General features: G+C 42.9%; 1 protein-coding gene across 3 annotated transcripts in view; it reads right to left on the bottom strand.

The window, feature by feature from the left end:
- MGAT4A (alpha-1,3-mannosyl-glycoprotein 4-beta-N-acetylglucosaminyltransferase A) overlaps positions 1-13,076 on the bottom strand; it is an 83,306-nt gene extending 70,230 nt beyond the window's left edge. The window contains exons 1-2 of one of the 3 annotated variants that reach the window (XM_074815053.1): positions 12,970-13,076; positions 9,065-9,379 (exon numbers count right to left, since the gene is read on the bottom strand). In XM_074815053.1, the coding sequence (XP_074671154.1) occupies positions 9,065-9,158 (94 nt within the window). In that variant the 5' untranslated portion in view covers positions 9,159-9,379; positions 12,970-13,076. Of the gene's footprint in view, positions 1-9,064; positions 9,380-10,083; positions 10,510-12,969 lie in introns of those variants that run through there. The other 2 variants (XM_074815055.1, XM_074815054.1) reach the window with 2 other exon arrangements.
- Between the last annotated feature and the right edge of the window lie 5,356 nt (positions 13,077-18,432).

Below are 18,432 nucleotides of genomic sequence, written 5' to 3' on the forward strand. Positions count from 1 at the left end.
GGATCACATTTTATTCAAATCTCTCTCCAACAGTACCTCCACAGTTTGTCTCTAGGGGCTGTGCAACTAAGTATGAGGGCTGTTTATCTGCACAACTGCTTTACTAGTCATTTGTAGTGATAAAAAGATTTATTTCAGCCCATCTCTGAACTGTCTGAGGAAACTTAAATGTTGTTCATGGCATTGATACGTAAGATGATGATGTATCTGCGGGATACACGGCAACATTTATGCTTGATAAGCATAGGAAAGTGTTAAATTATTTTTGAGCATAAGATAGTAAAATTATACACTGCCACGAGCAAAAATAGCGTTTCTGTTGTTTACTGTTAGATAGATGGGTGGCACATCTGTGGGAAACATCCACAGGAATAGACAGAAAACTGCAAAAGCCAAGGAGACAACCAGAAAAGCGACTGGAAGTACAGCTCTAAAATACTGTAGAGTAATTGCTTTTTAGACAGACACTAGCTGGAATAAAGCCTTGCACTGTGAGCACCACTTTCTATTCACTTTCTACCATGTTCAGGAAAACAAAACATAGTGCATTATAAACAAAACTGAATTATAGACTTGTCAGTGTCTCATCCTAAAAAGAAACACTTTCTAGAATTCTAATCCAAAAGATTGTATCAATAACAGAAGAAGCTTTTTTGTTATCCAGGCAGCAAATAAAGTCATGATTACACAGAAGAAGCAAGGTTAATAAATGAGATACTACTCTAAATCATGGAAGTGCAGAAGAAAAAAAGAAAAAAAAACCCACACTTGAAAAAACAAGACACTTTTTAAGATTTTTCTAACACATTGTTTTCACTATATTTCACTTCCTAGCTATAGAAATGGCTGTGGACATTAACAATAAACAGTTATGTGAATCTGCTAAAATACAAACATTTTATGTATTTTAAGGAATCAAATTTTATGATAATAAAGGGCAACTCACATCTCATGCAAACATCAATATTCTTTAGTAATGAAATGCACTAGCATGTCCTTCTTGGCACAAGAAGAGATAGACTTGGCAAAGGTCAAGAATATCTAGCATAACTTTGGTTAGATGGGATTTCTAGGGGTCATCTAGTCCAACCCCCCACTAAAAAAGTAATTTCAGCAAGATAGCTAGTTCAAAGTTAGATCACCCCTGCCAGCTGTAGTCTTGCCTATCTAAGACTTATTTTGGGAGTGTCATAGTGACTTTAAAACCCGGTGTAACTCACTCTTTCTGTGCTAGCCCAAATCTCTATTGGTACCAAACAGGGTACTGGTGTCTTTTACTTGGCATCGCTGGTTTAACTTGTTCTTGAAAACGCCTACACGGAAATTCTTCACTCCTCCCAATGATCTACTCCAGTACATAACTATACTTGCCATTAAAAAAAAAAATTTTCCACTACCTAACCGTGTTCTCCCTTTTAATTTCAGTCCCTTATATCCTGTTACCCACTATGGCCACAAACAATAGATTATGTCCTTTTTATTTTTCGCAAGAACTTCTGAAATATTTGAAAAATTATCTTCCTGTCTCTCTTCTCACACCTCTCCTTTAAGCTAAGGAATGTCAGGATGCTGACTCTTCCCTTACAGTGCAGATTTTCTAGATCTCAGATCACTTGTTGCTCCTTTGAAACCCATCTAATAAATCTAACCTCTTTGCAGTGCACCATCCAGAAGTGAAAACAGTGCCAAGCAGAGCAGAAAGAAGATTTCTTGTGTCTTGCTGGAGTAGTAGACTTCAATACTACTTTACTTCCTTAACTGTTCAATTTCTTCTGTTTTCTGCACTAATACGACAACACATGCTTAGCATGTGATTTACAGTCAACTGCCATTCCTAACTAGAATCCTAACACCATATTTCTTTCCCATTTATGTATACATTTGATTGTCTTCTGCTTTACTGCACTTTTGTCTGGGGCACTCTCACCTACCTTTAACTCTCCATTCACCCCCCCTTCCTGACTAGATCTCCAATTTTTTTAAGTTATTTTTACCTTCAGTCTCTCTTGCCTACCTTCACTGCCCCTCCCAGCATGGTGTTGTTTGAAATTTAGTAAGAAATCTCTCTCTCTCATCACCCAGATCCACTAAGGAAAATATCAACCACCACCAAAACCAGGACAGATCATTGCAAAGCCCCTCTTGCTCAGTGTTAAAAATTTGACCATGTATCTACTGTAACTACTCTAGGAAGACAGTTACTAGCAAGAAGATAAATACACACTAGCTTACAATCCATTGCAAAAGTTTCTTAGTAGATACATCTCTTACAGTAGGGTATGAGCAGCTGTTGTCAGATGCAACTTACTTTCCTGGGTTGGCTAAACTACTCGCATGACAGTGTCCGCATGGGAGCAGCAACCAGTGTTTTGGAGGAGTCAGGCAAACATGGAAGACTCAGGCTGAAGAAGTATTAAGAAAAGCCACATTGCACAAAAGTATTGCCTTTCCCCAACTCTGAGGACTGGGCCACAATCAAGAGCAGTACCTCAAGATGTTGTCTGAGTCTGGCCACATTAAACACTCTGGTAGCAACCAAGTTTTAGAATCCCATAAACTGCCAAGCTAACCTAGCTAGCAGGTTACAAAAAAAAGCAAGGGGACAAGGCAGTGCTGCAAAAGCTCCTTTGGTTGCAATCCTTTCCACTGCAGCTCAACAAAATCACTGGTGTCAGAGAAGTTCTGCTGCAACAGGAGCAAGGTGGACACAAAGATACTGCAGACCTAACCACTGCCCACCTGAACAGCTCGGATATATACCTCTTCTGCTTGACTCACCTGGGACAGCATGTTCACTACCTGCACAGGACTCTCAGTAACCATTCCAAACCTACATTCCTGATAGGCTTTAATGAAATTCAACTCATATTTTTAATATCGATAAGCTATATGCCAATTTGACAGTTTTGGAAACCAAGCTTGAAGTGTATTTTAGATAAAACACCAGAGTAACATTCATGTGATGGTATTGAAAAAGGAAACTCCCATTTCCTTTAATTTTGGCTCCTAGAAGATCTGCAACAGAATTTCCAAAGGAAACCAACACTTCGCTTCTATCTAACAGAAAAGAAAATAAGATCTTTCTTCTCTGAACAAACTGTCATGAATTGTTATAAGCACTTTCTACTTTAGCATCCCATCCTGTCCCTTCCCTTCCACTGCTTCCACTCTTCCCAGTTTCTAGTCCATTTAACTTTATGGTTGGTCAGTCTTAATTCACATCAGTGGGAAATCAGCACATAACTCTGAAAATCAGAACATGCAGACAGAAGACTGTAATCAGCATTTACTCGAATAACATCTCTCTTCGGATCAAAGCATAAACTAAGGTGGGTTATGGTGGCAAAATACTAGCATGTATCTCTCAGATTTCTGATCTATTTTTAAAGAGAATATTTGCATAACCACTGCCAAGGGAAAAAAATATATATGTATCTTTTTATATATATATATCTATCTCCTGTCCTCCTTGCCCTGTTTCCCACATGATTCTGTAGGACTCTTCTTCCTTTGGGAATTATTAATTCCTGGTTCTTAGTCCAAAATTTTCCACCATTGGCTGAGGCTTTTTGTTTTAGTCTCAGTTAGGTTTTCTTATGCTTGTTGTTAAGTTTAGATATTTTTCAGCACTTAGGATTATTGTGACTGAGAAACAGCATGGTAATTCTAATTTTATGAAAACAGCCGGAGGAGAAAGAAGACAACTGTTTTATTATACAGCCCAGGCCATTTTCTCTCCAAATGACAGAAAACGTCATGCTTAAAACAAAAAAGTACCTCCAGCCATTTTTACTTAAGTATAGTGAAAATTCAGCAAACTAAGCAGCTAGTTAAGTATCTCGAAAGTAAAAGTCCTCTTGGAGGTCTTCCCATGTGAATTTAAATCAGTGTACTAAAATAAGCCATCCCCATACAGGAAGGATATCCTACAGTTACAACACCCTTGGATGAACTAAAAACCAGAAGCTTTTCAACTAATTCTTCATCATTAAAGAAGAATGCTTTACATTGGAAAAAGATGACATACACTACTAGTTTCAGACAGATTCGAAAACTACATAGTTTAGACAATCCTGAAGGGTTATGCTACATCGAATTTTCACAAAACATATTCCATACAAGTAGCCAAATGCCTTCTAGAAATGACACAAGACACTGCCAACTACTGTCTTTCACCAAGAACAAAGCACGCATACTTTAAACAAAAAATTGCCTTTTTGATTTTTAATCAAAGGCAGCAGGATCAGAGTAGGACTTCAACATGGGAAGCAAGTGATGATGTTGATGAATGCTTTGATAAGGAATTTCATCCTACCACACCTGCCCTAATCAGTAAAGTTATTTACCTTCCTTCCTAATTTCCATGCTGGTGACAGGCACCAGGAAGTTTGCTGACCCAAGAAAAGGAGGTTCTTGAGCACTATGGAGCATAATGATCTTCCTGGAACATTATGTACTCAGACCACTAGTCACATTAAAGATCAAAGCACCAAAAGTACGCTCTCTACATAGCGCACCACAGCTTTGACGTAATTTTTGTGACTGGTGTCATAGGTACACAGTACTGGTTTGTACTGGTTAGATCTTCTGAAGAGCAGTGCCTTTAAAAATCAAAAAAACCCCACTGCATTTCTGTAGCTCACAAATGAGGTGGTGAAGACCTGTGACCCTGAGCAGGTCAGTAGAAACAGAAAGCCTCATTCAGTCAGAAGAGATGATGTTAAGCATAAAGTTATCACTTGAGTAAGAGCTCAGTCTTAGGAAGAATTCAAGGACATCTTACACTGAACTGACTAACTATGAATGTGACATGACCGCAGATCCTTTCAAAGTGTTTCTTCTGTGCACCAAAGTAACCTGCATTTTACTAAGATTTGATTTCCAACATTTACCTTATTTGTGCTAACCATAGCACATTTTTAACTCCTAGAAAGCAGTCTTACAACTCTTGTTCATAGATCTCACAGAAGAGGCCTTTCCCAGATGTATTCAGGGCTCGTACTGCTTCCTTACAACTCCAGTGCTTCCAGACATTGTATGGGGTCCAGAACATTACAAAGATCTTGACTTAATTTTGAAGACTCTAACAACCAGAGGTACTTCAGTCACACAATAATTGGCCACTTCATCCAAATAGCAGTACCTGCCCCCATGAAAGCCGATATACATCATCTACCTGGACTTGTGTGAAGCACTTGACACTGTCCCACATGACATCCTTGTCTCTAAATGGGAGAGACATGGATCTGACAGATGGACCACTCGGTGGATAAGGAATTAGCTGGATGGTCGCAATCAAAGAGTTGCAGTCAACAGCTCGATGCACAAGCAGAGAGCAGTGACGAGTGGTGTTCCTCAGGGGTCAGTGTTGGGAGCAGCACTGTTCAACATCTTTCTTGGCAACATGGACAGTGGGATTGAGTGCACCCTCAACGATTTCACCGACGGCACCAAGCTGTGTGGTGTGGTCGATACGCTGGAGAGAAGCGATGCCATCCAGAGGGACCTTGACAGGCTTGAGAGATGGGCCCATGCAAACCTCATGAAGTTCAACAAGGCCAAGTGCAAGGTCCTGCACATGGGTCGGGGCCATCCCATGCACAAATCCAGTCTGGCCAAGGAGTGGATTGAGAGCAGTCCTGCGGAGAAGTACTCGGTGGTGCTGGTGGATGGAAAACTGAATATGAGCCATCAGTGTACGCTCGCAGCCCAAAAAGACAACTGCATCCTGGGCTGCACCAAGAGAAGTGTGGCCCCCAACATAAGAAGGACATAGACCTATTGGAGCAAGTCCAGAAGACACCATGAAGATGATCAGGGGGCTGGAGAACCTCCCCTATGAGGACAGGTTGAGAGAGTTGGGGTTGGTCAGCCTGGAGAAGGCTCTGGGGAGACCTTATAGCAGCCTTCCAGTACTTAAAGGGGGCCTACAGAAAAGATGGGGAGGGACTCATTATCAGGGATTGTAGGTATAGGACCAGGGGTAACAGTTTTAAACTGAAAGAGGGTAGATTTAGATTAGATATAAGGAAGAAATTCTTTACTGTGAGGGTGGTGAGACACTGGAACAGGTTGCCCAGAGAAGCTGTGGATGCCCCCTCCCTGGAAGTGTTCAAGGCCAGGTTGGACGGGGCTTTGAGCAACCTGATCTAGTGGAAGTGTCTCTGCCCATGGCAGGGGGGTTGGAACTAGATGATCTTTAAAGTCCCTTCCAATCCAAACGGTTCTGTGATTCTATGATCATCAGACCACTGGGGAAGCTAAAGTCATGCTGTTTCCAGTGATGGCACTTCAGACAGAGTATTTTCTTCAGCTCCTGACAACTTTTCAGCATATACTTGAAGTTTGTAAAGCACTGTTCTGCAGAGACAAATTTTTGCACTTTAAACAAGTATCAAAGTCTGTACCACTTTGAAGTGTCTAAATCCTATCCTGCACAGACCGGGACTAGGTATATTTACTAGAGGAAGACATGATCTACAAAAACATCACATCATTCCAGCCTCATTGCTATTCTACAAATGGTTCCGCATTTTAAGTGACAATTATCCAAGATCTTAGTTCCTCAATTAAAATTAATCACTTGAAGACTGGATTAGGGTTGTTAGAAACAAGGCACTACGCTTCTGCTTTTAAAAAGCAAAATTTGTTTTAGTTATCACTGAGAAGCTAGCAATTTGGGGTTTTGCTTTGTCCTGTTTAAAATGTAAATAATATTTTCTTTCCAAGTGTAGATTTACTTTGCTGTCCAAAGACTGACAAATACCTACAAAAATCTAGTGCATGCCATATAAATTTAATAAATAACAGAAGATGATGATCAGAGTATGTGACACCCTATAACCTTTCAGTGAATGGGAACAACAAGCACTACATTTGCTTCTAACTGAGCCACTCAGTAATTTGTAAAGAATGTTATCAATGAATTAAGATACCATCCTGCAAGGCTTACTAAATAAACATATAATTATATCAAACTTGAAAAAAAAATACTTCATACATATCATCAGTTTCTGACCCTTTTCCACTGGTGCAGAAATGTCTCTGAAGACATGGTACTAAATGAACTCAAACCTGTTTTGGTTTTAGACAACCTGTGCAAACTAACAAAATGCTAAACATAAATTAAGAAGTAAAATAAAATTTAAAAGACAATATTCTATGTATAAGTTTCTCTTGAAGCAACACCTTAAGAGCAAATCATCTAGGCTGTAGTTTCATAACTGATTTATGATTAACACATTACTGATGTCTAGCTACACTGATTTTTATGTAACAAATTACCATCTTAATGCTCAACAGCAAGATCTGGAAGAAGATAAATGCAGAACTTTTATAACAACATTAAGAAAGTATTGATTCTAAGCATTCAGATGGAAAAAAAGAAAAAGTAGTATAAAAAAAACAGAGCAGTCTGACCAACAAAAGCTTAAATTGTCACCAAGTGCTATATATACTAGCACTCTCCAAATAGCAGATTTTTGTCAATTTCTTTTAATGGTTACTTTTCTTTGTGTTACACTTTGACAAAGAAGAACAAGACTTGTAAGTCATATGTCAAGGAAGAAAGAAAAAAAGCATGAGAATATGTATGTATGAAATTTGCTTTCACTTCAGCAAAGGGAAATTCTTGTGACGTTCTTCAGCAAGAAATTAATCAGTAACATAAAATCTAACTAGAGACTGTGGTATTAGCCAAAATGAAGAAAATACTACTTGCAAGGCTATTCAAATATCCTTTTTTTTTTTGTCAGTCTTTGGCATGTCTACACTTTTGTTGTCCAATTAAAAGATCCATATACTGCCACAACTTTGAGAACCTGACATTTTTCCTGCTGCTTACATCCAGAAGGCTAGCCTACCGACCAACTGCTACAGCCAAGATCACACCACAAAGCATCTGCTTCTCCGACAAGTGCCCAATGGGAAAAAAAAAATTTCAATACACCACAGAACTCATCTGCTTCTTTTATACTTACATAAGGTTACAAGTTGGCTGTGCTGCAACAGACAGTATTCCTGGAAAACCTCAACTTCCTCTTATTGGACCCAAGGCATAACTGAAGACAATACTGTGAGCAGAACAGTCAGAACAAACCTGTAGCAATCTCACTTAAGATGGAATATGTGTTTTAAAATTACTTTATCTTTGAAGGACATAGTCTACTATTTTTCAAGAGATCAGATGTTTTTAAAGAGAAAAAAAAAAAACACACAATCTTTCTTCTTCTAGAAACCACTGCTGAACAAGTCTATCTGCTTTACTGAAGGACAAAACTGAAACATCTTACTTGCAGAAAACTGTCCTGACCCTCAGAAAAGCTGAATTTTCCAAGGTTCACATGGAGTGCAATAAGATCAACAAAGATAAATGAAAAGGTAAAAGTCTATTACAAGTAATAGTTACTTGATTTTTTCATGAGATTGTTCACGTTATTATAATAGAGGCATTTCCAATTACCTGGTCAATTTGCTTGTATTACTTTATTTCTTGTATCATACTCTGACAAGAAATATTTTACATTTTATTCAAAGACAGCAAGAAAAGTCTTTCAACAATGTTGATTGGTCATTTGCCACTGCCATCACTGAATCATCAGGGAAGACAGAAAGCAGCACCAAAAATAACATTCTCCAGCCATGTCCATTGGCCATATGTTACAAAAAAAAAAAGCCACAAACAAACCCAACACAACAAAAAACCCAATGAGAGACCATATGTTTTTCCAACAACTATAAACCAGGAAAAAAAAAAAAAACAAAACACAGCTATTCAGCCTGGACCAACCCCTTCCTCCAACAGCAGCATTTATTTTTCTTGAGGTCCTTTTTTTTTTTTTTTCTTTTTAAATCAGTCTCACTCTAAGTTAATTTTCCTGAATCTTCACTCTAAGTTAATTTTCCTGAATCTACTAACAGGTGTTTACTCCTCACCAAGGCAATACCTTCTGGAGCAGAGCTAGTCAACGAGCAATTTACAGATTGCCAACATACAGCAGCAGTGCACATGCCTGTGCTATTCATTCCTCTGCCATACAGCCATGTGACAGAGTGTCTTACTTACCTTTTCCATTTTGCCATGCAGTATACCAGGACAAACTGAGGAAAGTAGTGATGAAAACTAACACGGTGGCCACAGTTCCATTTCGGAGCCTCATCTCATTTCAGCATCACACTTGTTTATGTTCTATTAGCGATGAGGACCTATAAGTTGGGCTTGCCACAATTAAATCAGCTGAAGTCCACCAGCAGCAGCTGGCCAGTTGCAACACAAAATGTAGCTCTCACATATCAGAGGTGTCATAAATCAATCCATTCCAAACTGTTGTAAGCCTTCTTATAGTTCTCATAAATTAAACTTCTCCTTATTCTTCTAGCCCTGTTTAAAGGAAACAAGATGTTAACAGATTATGCCGAAGATATTTACAAGAGTCCCCCATGTACCAAAATACAATAAAGAAATACTACTATATGCTCATTACTGTGGTTTACATGCACCTCCCTCACACTGCCTCAGTCTTGGCTCAGAGAATGGAACTTGTCAGATTAATTTGCCCTTTTTCTGTTAAGATTGCTCATATCCAGAGGAGATGTATTTCACATGAATTTGGTCCTTAAAGAACAAAAATACGCATCACCAACATTACAATTTTATCATAAACTCAAGGCAAGATCACATGTCACTCTGGCAGGTGATGAACTGATACAAGACTTGTTTTCAGGAAGCCAGCAACTCAAGGCCCCACTCCTAAGTACTCACTTCGACAAAACCCCTCAGAAATTAGTGAGGCCTAATGTAACCACAACAGCAGAACTGTTCCCAGCAAACTGAGACACCCGAGCTTTAAACTGCATTTACAAACCTGCATCACTCATCTTTCTCTGCTCGGTGCAAGAATACTACATCCATCCACAGCCATTTTTTTTCCTAGTTTAGCTGCAGCTAAAGCACAGACTACAGTCACAGAGACTGCACCATCTACACCAACAGGCAACAACCCAGAAGCCCCACAAAATGCCATGATATGACCATGTCACTCCTACCTCCGCCACACAGGCACAAGGACAAAACACGGAAATTACCTACAGTTCAGTTTTATCCCAGAGGAAGGTTCCACATCCTGGGATGGTCACAACATCCAGGTTGCAGAGAGTTTATCTTCGGACTGTGATTACCTCACATACAGTGTTAGTAACATGCTTTGTTTTGAGGAACTTTACGCACAGATGGGTTTGTGGCTTTAAACATTAACTCAGAAATCACATAGTACCTACGGGGAAGGGAACAAACGCAAGTACACAGGAAGCAGACAAAGTGAATGGTAAAATTCAGTAAGACACAAAATAATGAGCAGGAATAGAAAGAACTGTGAAAGGCCTTATGATACGAGAAACCTGAATTCAACACAATGAAAGATAAATACAACTGAGAGACCTATAGAAAGCTAACACAGAGAGAGCACGGCATACCAGGAAACACCATCAGCACCAGGAAACACCATCAGCACCAGCACTTTGAATAGGAGATTAATGCAATAAAAGCCAGAAGGGTAGGCAATAGTAATTAGGTGAGGAGATAAAAGTCTGGGTGAACTTTAATAGTAGGGAGACGCAAAGATCTCAAAACCCCAAGCTTTTATAAGGCCTGTCTGCATGAATTTAGGAAGTTCAGGTGATTCCCAGACTACCAGAATAAGTGACTAGGATACCAATAAGGTCAATGACACTAAGTTTAACACAGCTAACGTGGCTCTGAAGCAAGGATGTCTAAACTGTAATCTACCTTTACCATTATTTTAGCAGCAGTCAGATCTCTCTGGAGCAGCTCAGGTGTGCACAAAGGACCAGGCTGCAAACTAGACAGATTATCCCACTGGGGGCAACAGACAGCTGGTCCAACATGCAAATAAGAGAGGGCAACCAGGAGAGTAAAAATATCAGCTGATAATGCAAGGAAAGAGACCTGCCTGCCTTGCCAGAAAATGTGGGCATCATTTTTACATTTGCTGCAATAAAACCAAGACGTTGTGATCAGGGCTTCTCACTGTGCTATTTAATCCACAAAAAAGAAAATCAGCCTGAAAGAATTCAGAAGACAAAAAAATAAACAAACAGTAGCAACATGATTCAATTAGCAGTCAGTGTGCACAAAATTGTGTCAAATTAATAATTATCATGGGTTTGAGTTGGCTGGTTCTGCTTTTATTCTTCTCTTCTGGTGTCGTAACCACTCCTCTTAGCACAGGCACCATCAGCTCAGCTACAGCTCAGTGGTACTTAGATGATTATTCAAGCATTTCACTATATCAAACTGCATACATCAAGGCCATGCATGAACCAGAAGGGTTCCAGCTTTTAAAAATGCAGACAGTTAAACCAGGAGAAACCCATGTGTCAGTGCACATAAATTATTTAACCCCCAGGTGGTCACTTTAGGTTTGTTCAATAATTTACAACACAAACTAAACAAATTTAACTGAGGGGTAATCCAGTTTGAGCTGATGTTATGACAGGGTATAACTAGACGAAGCCTATGAAATGTTCCGACACTGTTATGACCTGAACCTTTTCTGCTGCAGACTGACGGGAATGACCCTGCTAGATGCTGAAGGCCATGGGTACTGAAGATACCTGGCACCCCTCAGGTGCTGAGCAGCACCCTACTGAATCACGGGTCTTAAATAAACCAAGAAGTTTCTCTATCTATTCAGACACCCCCAAAACACATACAAAGCCTATTTCCAACTGCAAATCGTAAAGCCTGATACACTCCAATGCCCCTGCAGAGGCTCTTCACATAGTTGCTTCATGAAGGGTTAGATGGTGCAGGATCACAGCATCGAGAGTGCCAGACTTCGGAGGTGCAAAACCAACCTACCGCGGCAGCAAAGCTGCATTTAAAAGGTTGTTCTTTAAGGCACGGGAGAAGGCTCCACGATTAGGAGACAAGAAGGAAAAAGGCGGAGATTTGCTGAACAGGGGGTTTTCCACCTTATTTCCACTGAAACGCTTCAGCAAACCCCGCGGCGCGCGGCTGGGCGCCGTCACCCGCCGCCGTTAACGGCCGTTCCCTCAGGCTCGCCGCCGCCCTGCCATTTCGCAGCCCAGTCCCCTCAAACCCGGCGAAGGAGGAGCCGCTGCCTCCGCGGAAACCGTCCCGAGTTAGTTGGGACCTTCCCCGCGGCGCCTCTGCCCCGGCCATGGCTTATTTAGTCGGGGAAGGGGAAAAACCAGGCGGTGAGATACGCACCGGCCGCCGCCAGCTCTGCCGGGCGGCAGAGGGCGAGAGCTGACGGAGATGGAGGGGAGGGAGAGCGCCGGTCCGGGGAGCTGCGCGGCGCCCGGTGCACCGGAGCGAGGTTGGAGGCGGAGGGTGGGGGGAAGGAAGAGGGACGGGAAACTGCAAACTCTGCCGAACGCCCCTCGGGCGGCCGGCACGCAGGGAGGAGAAGGAGAAAGGGTGCAAAGCGGGGTCTCCCCAGCCGGAGACGGAGTGGGAGCAGCCCCGCTTTGCCCCGGACCCCAGCGCCGCCCTCCACACGCCCCGCCAGCACCCCCAGCACAGGGCGTAGGGAAGGGGGCGGCAGCAAGTCCTGCGAAGGAGCTGCCAGCGCTCCCCACACCACCGCCACCACGCAGGTGCATGCGAGCGCAGAAAGGGGCATGCATGCGGAGGGGGAAGCAGGACGGCCCCCAGCCGCCCGCCTGCCCGCCCGCCCTCCGGCGACACCGCAGAGCACCCGTGGCGCTGGGAGGGGAAGCGCCTCCGCAGCCCACCCGCTCCAGAGGGTGCGGAGAGACGTCCGGCCATAACCACCCCCCCACCCCCCCCCAAAAAAAAAAAAAAAAAAAAAAAAAAAAAGCCGAGCGGGCTGTAGCCGCCGGCTCCGAGCCGGGTCCGAAGGCGGCCGCAGGGGCCCGGGGCAGGCAGGGGGAGCGGCACCCGCTGCCCGCCGCTGCCATCCTCACCTGTGCGCTGCGCTCCGGCAGGGGGAGCCGCGGGGCGCGGGCGGCGAGCGCGGCGCCGAGCGACTGTGTTGACTCGCGCCGGGCACTCGCGCTCCCCTCGCCCGCCCTTCCCGCGTCAGCGGCGCACCCGGCTCGAGCCACCGCCCCCCCCCGCCCACAGCGCCATGGAACCGCACGGAGCCCCGCCCCGCCCACCGGCGCGGAAACCCCGCCCACCGGCCGGGCGCCGTCCCGCCAGCAGCCAATGGGCGCCGCGTCGGGCAGCGCCTCTCATTGGCTGAGCGGCCTGTCGCTCTCGGAGGACGCGGCTATAAATGGCTCCGTCTCGCGAGGCCTTCCTCAGTAGCTGCAGCGGGAGCTGAGGGGTTAGGGTATATGTAGCCTTTTTCTCTTCGCAGTGTGTCCCCTTTTTAGGCTGTGCCTTCTGGCGTTTATTGTTCTATAAGAGTCCTAAGAAAAGGCTTAGTTGTCCTAGCACTTGGTTACTTGTTGCCCCGTAGTCAGCTGCGGTAAGGCCATACTGAACTTGGCTCTACCTGGGGACTTCAGAGTCAATCCCTTGGCCTGCTGTCTGAGGGTGTGTCTGACCTCCCGAAAGGAAGTTGAGCTCAGCAGAGCATACGTTGAACTGCCTGTCAGTGCCAAGCAAATCACATGTATTGGTGCCCTGTGTGATGTGCTTGTTCCCCTGTGACAAAAAGTCAAGAGTCATGGATTTCACCATTGAGTTTATACTGCACTAATGATCTCCTAGAGCCTGTATCAAGAGCTGTTCGAATTAAAGAGCAGCTTGTTGCTTCACACCACTTAAATGAACCCTCTGTCCTTTGTGCCGTTCACAAGTGTGGCTCTGGGGAGGGTGTTCATGTTGCAAGGGCATGTGTGCTGCCCCGGAGGCTGTTAAACAGGTACAGCTTTGGAGGTGTGAAAATGAACTCACTTTCCTCTGGAGGGTCATTACTGCTGTGTTGTGCAGCCAGTGAAAGAAAGTCAGTGGCAGCTTTACTCTATGGGTTCATTATTTAGGGTTGTGATATTTCTGTTCTGTAAGTAATCCCCTATCTTCAGTGGTTTGTTTCATGTGTTCCAGGAATTTTATGCATGTTTTGGGGCCTGAAAGCTCCCATTAAAATCAAATAGCACCCTCAGTTTAGGGGAGGATCCTATCTACCTCAAAAGAGCTGTGCTCTTACCGTGTAGTGCCAACTGGTTGACAGCGTTCTATCTTTTGATTGACTCAATTGCTTCCCCTTTTTTCTCATCTTCCACCTAATTTAGACAAAGTCTACAATACAGCATGCACTTCTACTCTCAGTTAAGGCTCTTTTGTGGGATAGTTCCCCACTAGAACTTTAGAAGCTGTGGAAAAACCTTGCTAGTTATTCTGTCTGAAAAGTGACATTTAACAAATCTCCACAGGTTTTTTTTTAACCAATGCTTAAATACGTTACAGTATTTTTACACATTCGGGTACCTGCATAGTAGCCTGCAGTGATTTTGCTGGCTTTTTCAAACCTTGCAAGGAGGGGCCGGCGGCAACGCAGGAAGCGTGCAAAAAAGAAGCTCAGGAGAAGTTTGCAAGGTCTTGACACCCAGGCTGTTCTGTGATTTTATTCATTGAGTGGTGAGAATTTATTATGTAAATGTATGCTTCAATCCTCCCGTTTATAAAGAAGTGGAATGAAGTGGATTTTTTTATTGAAAAATAAATTCAGCACGATAACTTTCAAACAAAAATTAGCGCATGCATGTCCTCACACACACACACACACACACACATCTATGGCAGAATTTCTTGTAGAGATCCCAACAAGCTAAAAGCATTAGAGTCACCATTGTTTGCCTCTAATAGATTAGTGTTGCTTAGGGATATGAATTTTTGCATTTGTGTGCTGGAAAAAAAATCCTTGTGGAGATATTTTCACATAAAAGTCCTTTTGTCAGGAGAGCTTGGTCTGCCGTGAAAAAGACTCTGTTACAAGATGAGTTTAATGACAGTGATTTCACGAGGACTGTCTGAGCCTTCCTACTTTTTGTTCTTTCACTGAATGTTTGCATTAGGAAGGTTTACCAACTGGACCTTGACAGTATCCAATTAACTATTAACTTCCCCAAACAATAGAGTAAGTGTAATGTGGTTGTTTCCCAGTTCCTCTGACATCTTCCCCTGAAGTTAGTTTCCTGAGAAGGAAGGCAAAGTTCAAGACAAAAAAAAAAATTTAACATTGCCCTCATCTGACCTACTGCATCATAATAACCAAATGCCTCTTGGCATATTCCGCTACTTGATGTGTGGAAAAAGTGGCACAGTGAAGGGAAATGCTGCAGCTGCTAGAGGAAAGGAGCTGGGGCTGTTTGGCTGACACACTAAAATGTCACTTACGTGTGAGGGTGGCAGCTCCCTTTCAGGCCTGAAAAATATTTAATGCCGGCAAATTTCCGAACTCTTTCTTCCTGCCAAGTTATTCTTTCATCCTGCAGCCTCTGCTGCTGAACTGGAGTATCAATTTGAAACTGGAGAAGATTAAGCACTTCCAAACACTTCATGTTTAAACGCAAGTGTTAAGGTGCAAATGCTATAACAACCATAATGGGCGGGGATTGGGGGAAGAAATTTTTTTTTTTTAAATATGGGAAGTTTAAATCCTTAGTGTTCCATCTTTGGCTGCTGAGAAAAAAAGACCAAGGAACTCGCTACTCTATATCAGCAGGAAAAAAGAACCACAAGAGAGAAATGCATAATATTTCATGCTGGAGGTTTTTGCTAAGGTATTGCCTAAATGTCAGAGTAAAGACAAAGTGCCAAAAGACACTCCAGGCCTGCCGTAATTTCACGTATGCTGCAGTGACTGTTTGTGGCACTCCTGGGCAGCCAAATCCTATAGGGCTGTGCAGTTGTTGCCACTCATCAGACTTGGAGCTTATTTTGTCCAGGCACTTTTCCTGACTCATTCATAAGCATGATAGCATTGTTATTCTTACGTTTCACCATGCTCATATTCTGGCTTTCCCAGGCACTAGGAAAGACACAAAAAAAGGTAGAGGTGCTTGGCAGTGGCAGCAAAAGTCTTAATGGAGCGGCTGAAAAATGGCCATCTGAAAACTGTCTGTGTCTCCTGACTGACAACTGAGTTCTCTCTCAGAGACAGGATTTAATCTCAGCCTGCCACTAACCTTGTTTTTTAACAAACACCTTGGGACTCTCAGTGCTTCTACCTCTATTTCACCCCAGTTTTGCTTCTGTCAGCTGTAAGCCTTTCATGACCGAAACCTTTTTGCTACATGCTAGTCAGGCACCTCACTCAGTGAAGCTGTGTTTCTGCTGGGCCTTTGCTGCACTACCATATCAACAATAAAAATAAAGAGGGATACAAACACACCCAGTGTGTATTGGGGAAGGACTGGCAATGGCTGCTCGATGCCCCTGCAACCAGTCTGTGCCCCAGGCTGTCTTCTATATAAGGCCACAAGCCATCCCTGCAGCACACAGCTAGTGAAAGGAAAAACAAAATCCCCTTCAACCACCTTCTTAAACCTGGTGTGTTGGGGACCTGGGCTTCAAGCCATGGTGCAGCACCAGGAAGACTTGAGGCCCTCACCTGGCACCATGGCAGGGCAGAAAGAGACTTTTCCAATGGGAAAGGGAAGGGGAGTTTTCCCATCCCCCCCCCTTATGACTAGGTAAAATGGTGTCTGTGTAAAAATACAGAAGATTTTCCCATCTCACAGACAGGTTTGATGCTCATACAAATTCAGATCCCATTACGGCTTTATAGGCACAAACCAAAACAAGCGAATGCTTCAGTGGCTGAGCTAGCTTGCAAAAGACAGCTTTTGTTTCGTAGTATTGTAAACTTGTTCTATACACAAAGGTGATAGATGTACAGTTTATATATTAATGTGTGGCTTGTGTAGCACCTATTGTAGTACTAATACTCAACAAATAAAGAGATGTAGAAAACTACGTTAAAATATGATTATAGATACAAATGCTTAGTAGCTAAAGAAGTGCCACATTTAGTAATCTTTATTCTGCCTTTTCTGTGATTACATTATGAAATAATCTTCTCTTACATGTTGTGATGCCACTTCTCTGCACACAGCTGTGTCTCATTTGGAAGTCAGGTGTGATGGTGCCATCCTTTCCAGTAGGTAAATTGTTGGTCCACTTTAACAAGATAAAAACTGAGGTGGGAGAGAGCAATTAATCCATCCAAGAAGTCTCTCGGGGAGGTAGGAACAGAGCTCAATCTCCAAACTCATGTTTCTCTACCCTCACCCCCACATCACTGTCATTTCACTGACTGTGGAGGTTCTGTCTGAGCCGCAAATGCCTCTGCCATATGCTCAGAGGTGATGAACATTTACATTTTTTCATCTCCTTCTGAAGGCAGAGGCTTTTAAATGCATTCCTACTATTACCTAAACATAAACCTGGCAACCCTGAAGTTCATATTGTGCCAATATTGCTGATGGTAGCTGAGGTCCCAATGCCTGGGTAAAGAACAGCCAGATACATTTGCTATTGAAGGGATAGTCCAAGTGAAAGGAAATCGCATTAAGAATTGAGGATTTTGTTTGCCAGCTCATTTTCCATGTGCCTGCTTCATGGTACTCTCTCTTCTAATTTTGAAAGATGGAAATTTTTCAGGGAAATTTTTAGAACTAGACCTTGTGAATTGGACATCTTCATCATAAGCAAAATAAACTAAGATGTCTCCTTTCACTTACCTTGGTCCACTGATGGCAGGGAAGGTGCAGTTAAAGGGAATTCTGAATCAGGTTTCTGAAGGTAGCTTTTCCTAGCAGAAGTAAGTACAGGTCCAGACAGCAGGGGAAGAGAATCCAAGTCAACTTACACAGGCAAAAAATAAGATGTTTCAGAAGGAAGGGTCTCTCAAAATACCGAACATTGTTTCATAGATAGATGAAGCTTTGAGAGAGACTGTGCCTCCTGTATAATTCTTGATTTATTTTGTGCAGAATTTCTATAAAAATTTTCTAGCTCCACTCACTACACATGCCCAAATACCCACTTGAGTAATGCACAGTTAAGACTCTAGCATATTCTCCAAAGACATGGAGATTTGTCAAACCTGAGCTAAAATCTGCAAAAACAATGCTAATCTAAATTTCTGACTGCCAAGAAACACAGACTAAAACTTTATACTCCAGACTTCTGGCACAGGCTCCCCTGCCAAAGAGTGGGCTGGCCACACGTTAGTCTTTGCATCGTTTTTCTTTGTCTCACCTCTCTTCTGGTCTAGCCCAGCCCAGCTCTTTGTCTTTAATCCTTCTTCCCACAGGAAGGCGGGGTTGTGCAGGACATAGTTCAATCCACTTTCTTAGGACCAGACGTTAAGAGTCAAAACCAAGCACCAAACCGCTGGCTAAAACCCAACTCTGGGTTTTAGCTCCCTCCTACTCTTGCCCCATCATGCAAGGGATGTCTGGTCAGTGGGT

Source organism: Strix aluco, chromosome 2 (assembly GCF_031877795.1).
Source record: "Strix aluco isolate bStrAlu1 chromosome 2, bStrAlu1.hap1, whole genome shotgun sequence".
Classification (NCBI taxonomy): Eukaryota; Metazoa; Chordata; class Aves; order Strigiformes; family Strigidae; genus Strix; species Strix aluco.